Source organism: Nicotiana tomentosiformis, chromosome 9, assembly GCF_000390325.3.
Source record: "Nicotiana tomentosiformis chromosome 9, ASM39032v3, whole genome shotgun sequence".
Taxonomy (NCBI): Eukaryota; Viridiplantae; Streptophyta; class Magnoliopsida; order Solanales; family Solanaceae; genus Nicotiana; species Nicotiana tomentosiformis.
In genome coordinates, this window is record NC_090820.1 from 7,038,867 (window position 1) to 7,045,115 (window position 6,249).

At 33.9% G+C, this 6,249-nt stretch overlaps 1 protein-coding gene across 1 annotated transcript; it reads right to left on the reverse strand.

The window, feature by feature from the left end:
- Nucleotides 1-964: 964 nt before the first annotated feature.
- On the reverse strand, nucleotides 965-3,329 carry LOC138898342 (uncharacterized). Its single transcript, XM_070184400.1, has 6 exons — nucleotides 3,010-3,329; nucleotides 2,423-2,751; nucleotides 2,202-2,300; nucleotides 1,931-2,097; nucleotides 1,315-1,402; nucleotides 965-1,266 (listed from the first exon to the last, which is right to left on the reverse strand). The coding sequence occupies exons 1-6, from the start codon at nucleotides 3,327-3,329 to the stop codon at nucleotides 965-967; spliced, it is 1,305 nt and encodes a 434-aa protein (XP_070040501.1).
- Between the last annotated feature and the right edge of the window lie 2,920 nt (nucleotides 3,330-6,249).

Genomic DNA, 6,249 nt, shown 5'->3' on the forward strand with positions numbered 1-6,249 from the left:
CATTTCAAGCCTAAATCCTCTACGGACTCCCAAAAAGTTTTTCGGACACGCTCCTAAGCCCAAAATTACTATACGGAGCTATTGGAATCATCAAAATTCAAATCCGAGGTCGTTTACATATAGGTCCATTTTCGGTCCACTTTTCTAACTTAAAATTTTCAATTATGAGACTAAGTGTCTCATTTCACTCCGAGTTCCTTCCGGACTCGAACCAACCAACCCGATATAACATAATATAGCTGAATAACACAAAAAGAAGTAGGAATAGGGAAAACAAGGTTATAACTCTCGAAACGACCGACCGGGTCGTTACATATAGTTACAGTCTATTTTGTATATTATTGTTTTGTATAAATATACAAGTTCTATTTTGTATATTTTTTGTATAGTGACAGTCTTTTTTGTATATTTTTTGTATAGTGACATCTATTTTGTATATGTTTTGTCTAACGACAGTTTATTTTTTTATTATTTGTATAGGAATAAAATATTATATATAAATTCTATAGTTACAGTCTATTTTATATATTATTTTTTTGTATAAATATACAAGTTCTATTTTGTATATTTTTTGTATAGTGATAGTCGTTTTTGTATATTTTTTGTATAGTGACATCTATTTTGTATATGTTTTGTATAGCGATAATTTATTTTTTATTTTTTGTATAGGAATAATATATTATATATAAATTGTATAGTTACAGTCTATTTTGTATATTATTTGTAAAGTGATATTCTTTTATATATATTTTTTGTTCTATTTTGTATAATATTTTGTATAATGACATCCATAGTAGTATTTGGAATAAAACTTCTACCAATACTTTCATTACGATAAAAAGTAGCATCTTTATTCATACACCAGAGAGAATCTGATTGCAAATTTTATTATTTTTTTATTATTCTAATTGTAACATTCACAAGAAAAAATGTTACAAAATACTAAATCATTGATGAACATCTACTAGTTGTCTTGAGCATTCCTGCATGTTCTTCTGTTGTGTCCTTGTTTTCCACACAGTCCACAGGTAACTGTTTCAGTATATAGATATTCATAAAGTCCCTTGCGTCGCGACTTCGTCGGTCTTCCTGATTTGCCCTTTACTATCGGTGGTAGCACCACATTATCTAACACCTCTGTTGGAAGGTCCCATGTAGTTTCATCTGGAAGTGGATTAACTAGCACTCCATATGTCTTCTTGAAGTATTGGTTGGTGTAATAGGCAGAACAATATTTGGGTGCTTCTATGTGTGTGTAGTCCAATACTGCCATAGCATGTGGACAAGGAATCTCATCCACTTGAAATCATTTACACAAGCATTCTCTTTTTTGCAAGCATACTATGTTCCGCCTTTGTTCAGCATCAATTACTACATATACATAATCGGTTGAAGGCCTCACCTAAATTTAAATAGATATCATTAGTAAAATAGGGATATGAAAAGTATTAATGTATGAAGTAAGACATGATAAAAGAATATTTACCATCATCTTCTGCGACAAATAGCTATTTTCCTTCAGTACTTCATTATATTTTTTTCCTAGGCCAGTTAATGTACTCATTGCAGTCATTCTATTTGAATTATTCCATTCCATAACCAAATTCATCATATAATCTAGCAAACTCATGATTGGTAGCTCTCTTGCCTCTCTGTTTCTTGCATTGAGTGACTAGGCAATATTTGAAGTCATCACCATGGATCTATTAACAGTGGAATGCGCTATGGACCACTTTTCAAAACCAACTTAGAATAGGTAGCCCCTTACCCTCTTATCAATGATGTCCATATCTTGCATGAGGCGATTAAAATCTTTAATTTTGTATGCTCTGGCCATTGCAAAAAATACTTCTCTCTGCCGGTCATGGTTCTTCTTGAACTACTTCTTTATGTTATTCCAAAGATGAAAGATGCATACATAGTGAGATACCTCTGGATACACAATTGAAGCACCCCTCAATATGCTTGCATGACGATCGGATACGATGCACATCCTTTCTCTTTCCCCAAAAGCCTGTCTAAACATTTCAAAAAACCATTCCCAGTAAGCATCATTTTCAGAATCGACAACAACATATGCTAGTGGAAAAATTTTACCTAGTTAAGAAAATAAGAAAGCATCCACATGTTACTTTTGTTATATACGGATAAGAACTATCTATACCATATATAATTATTATACAAGTCTGCGACATATTCACCTGCCGTATTTTGTGCGCTAGCTGTTAACATTGTTCCCCTGTGTGATGATTTGAGGAATGTCCCGTCAACCACTAAAATAGGGTAACAGTATTTCCATCCTATGATTGATGCATTTAGTGCGACAAAAACATACATGAAGCGCCCGTGCTCTGATTTTGTAACATTGTGATAGAACCACGATTTGTCATATTTATCATATACAAGTGACCCGACAGTTTACTATAAGATTCGCGTGGTATCTCTCTTAGCAGTTCAAGCGCCTTATCCTTTGTTCTATAAGCTTTTATGTAACTCATATTAATCCCATACTGTTGTTTCATGTCGCTCATGATGTCTGCCGGAGTGTATATTATTTTTTGATTGGCATATTTGTTGCAAATCATTTTTGCAATGGCTGACGAAGTAGCATGACATTGTAAAAACAATCTACTCATCTCTGGGAAAGTGTGAACATCATTGAACCGTCTAACCTTGAAGACATTTGATTTGTGTAGACTTGAAGATCTAAGACTCCATTTGCAACTTTTATCCACGCATTTAAGACAATACCTATTTAAAATATAGTGTTATGATAATGCACTTCTTTAGATTATTACACTTGTGTCTCTAATAAACAAGCAGTATATATATGCAATCTCATTATACAATAATACAAGCAGTATACACAAAATTACAGAGAAGTCTAATCTCATACGTAGAAATCATACCTTGTTGTAGATGATCTATCCACTATAAATTGACATTTGTCTCGTACTGCGTAATGCTTCTTTACACTAATGAGTGTATCTTTGTCCCAATATAACTGACCTTCTACAATTTTCCTTCATTATTTCAATTTTGTCTTCTTTTCCATGATTATCCATCATCTCAACAATATTAGTTCCGTGTACTTCTTCTACGTTCTGACATAGTAAACCAGCTGAAGTTGTTGCGAGTAAGTTGCCACCCAAGTATGAACTTGAATATGAGCATTCAACACTTGAATACAGAGTTTTCAACGTTATGCATAATGGATATTCAGTGATATCCAGGTTTTTCTTTTTCATCTCCATATACAAGCGCACACTCATATCATTGTATATTGGAATTGTTATATAGCCATCCTTCACTGTATATTTTATCTTCATTGCACTTGTAATTAAATCTATATCTAATTGCTTTTATATATCATCAATAAAATACTCATAGCTACATCCGAATTGATCAGCACGCCATTAACAAGGAAATTAACAAATTTACTTTCACTTACCCATTCACCACTGTGTTGAAGTAAACCGGAATCAAAATTGGAACAGTAGTTCCAACATTCACAATCTCCATAGACATTAGTTGAGTTTGTCAATTTTGTATCAATTTCACAATTTAAGAACAAAATCTCAACTCTATTAAGCTGATTGTAGACAGCAATTGTGTAAGAACTTTGAATTTCACCGTGAATTTTTTGGAGCTCTTCTCTGGGTTTAATCTTCAAAAACTCTACAATTATTTTTGACAATGTGAATAATTGGGCGACTTTTATAGTGTTTGGAGATTGAAGATCCCATACTGAACGCGTGAATTTAGGTAACAAAATCGATTAGTAGTGCTTTCCTTTTCGTTTGAGTTGAGCGTATGGTTTCAGCTTTTTCAGTTGCTAGCCTTTATTATTATTTTTAGGCTATGACTTGTAAAGAGTTATTTTGTGTCTATTAGGTGATATAAGTTTGGCCCTAGTGGCTACAAATGAACTTCTCTCAAAGTAATAAGGGATAAAAATTTAAAACCATTTGGGCCGGGCATAATAGCCCAAATTACCCTGTCCTAAAGTTGAGCTAATTTGGTCTAAATTGTCAAAATATTAAAAAATAATTTTTTTTTGATATGTTAGACAATCATAACAAAAATTTTTCTGATTATTAGTTTTATTTTGTAATCAAACAGATTATAAGAAAACAAATAAAGAAGTTAAAATTTGGTTAAAGCTGGACGGGTTAAGGCTATCACTCATAATTTTTGAAAGGGAAGTTACATATTTTGCCGCTCGATTAGTTAAAAATATTTACGGTCACTACTGAAAAATTGGCCTACGGTAACGCTTGGAAAATCGTTCCCACAGAATGTTAAACTGTTACCATAGAAATATTGGAACAGTTTACAACCCGTTCCATCAGCCCGCGTGCCCATAGGCCTATAGGAACGGTTCTTGCAACGGTTTTGCGTCGCCGTGACTATAGATACTTCTATCGTAACGGTTTTCCATTTCTCTATTGGAACAATTATTTTTTCCAATTGGCATGGTTTAAAACTGTTACTATATTGTTTATACAACGGTTCTTAGCCATTACCATACTATTTAATGCAACACTTATGTAAGCTATTATTACAGTTATATATGGATATAACAACAGTTTGTTTAAGCTATAGTAACGGTTATATTTATATTGGAATGGTTTATAGATCATTTTGGAACAATTTATAAGACCTATTGCAATAGTTTACATTGTCTAATGGAACGTCATTTGTGTCCTATTGCAACGGTTCTGGTAGGCTATTGTATCAGTTCAGTTAAAACTAAAATATAGCATCTGTTATAAATAAATATTTATATATATAATAAATTATAATAACACTAAAATTTAAATAAATCTGTTTACCCGAAAAACGGATAGAGTTGAATTTGTATGTAGTTCTAAGGATATGTGGTGTAGCTTAATACAAATCGTAAGGGTAAATAGAAATATAAGTATAGATTGCAAAGAATGCAAAATAGACAAGATTGTAAGGAAGATGAATTTTAGGACTAAACAAGTGGAATCAAATTAAGAAGTTTGAAAGAACAACTCTTCACTATAGGAGAATATGGTGCTTGAATTACAATGTTAGCAAAAACTTGCCCTCTACAGAAATGATAACCATCCCCTTTATAGTAGAAGGATCTTACTTTAGATATAATTAAAAATACATAGTGGGAGATCCATGATAAATTAGCTTTTTCACAATTCCTGCCAAGATTCTCTCCCCTATTGGGATTACAACGGCTCTTGTCTATAAGCGAGTTTTTGGTCTTGACTCGAGCTCTCGATCTTGACTTGAGCTTGATTCTGACTCGGACCCTTGAATTAATTCGGGGTCAATGTTGGTCGGTCCCTGGATCATAAGCTCGACAACTTTACTTTGCATCATAGTTTAATTTTGTTTTGAGCTTGATTATAATATCGAGCTTGACATTGATCGGCTCCTCGGACTCGAAGCTTGTTTGTACCATCTTCGGAACCCATCTCGAAGTCTTACTTCGATCGATTATGTTTCGAACTCGATCAATTGTACGAAGGCCGAAATCTATTTCGACCGTATACAGATAGTCCCCTCGTTTCTCAAGAAGAATGCGGTGAGAAACGACACGAATTTTCAACAGCTCGATCGGATTATAAGTTGATGTTTACATTGGGTTCGACCATGACGCACGTGATAGCTGTCCCGTCGATTTAGTCTTTCAAGATATTTAATGCATGTCAGATGGTAGTCGGCCACCGCTGATACTGAACCGTCATTGCTTAAACCTATAAATAACCCTTTCTTTTATCATTTATTACTTTTACATCTTCAATCTTCCAAATTTTCCAATTTCTTTTTTGTATTCTCTGATGTTATTCGCAAATCTGTGATTCTCTTTGCAAAAATATTCTTCCAAATTACCAAATCTGTCACCTTCTTTAAATCCAGAATGGTGAAGACGTCCAAAACCGTCCCCCCAAAAAGAAAAAGCTTCTTCATAATAAAAGCTCCCCGTCCTGAGGAGTGCGTTCCGGCGGCGTGTGTTCTTACCTCTAATTTCAAACTTGATAAAGGTTTGCCGGTTCCTGGCCGATGTGAGTCCGTATCGAGATATATTTGTTCGATAACCCGGGAGCACATCAAGCGGATAAAAAAAGATTGTAACTGGGAGAACAAAGAGGTGGTAGTGCCGTCTCCTGAAGAGGATATTACTACTCACGTGAGAGGGTTTTTAAGCGTGTATACTTATCCTTTCACGTTAGGTCCCCTCGACCCTGTTATTATAGATTTCTG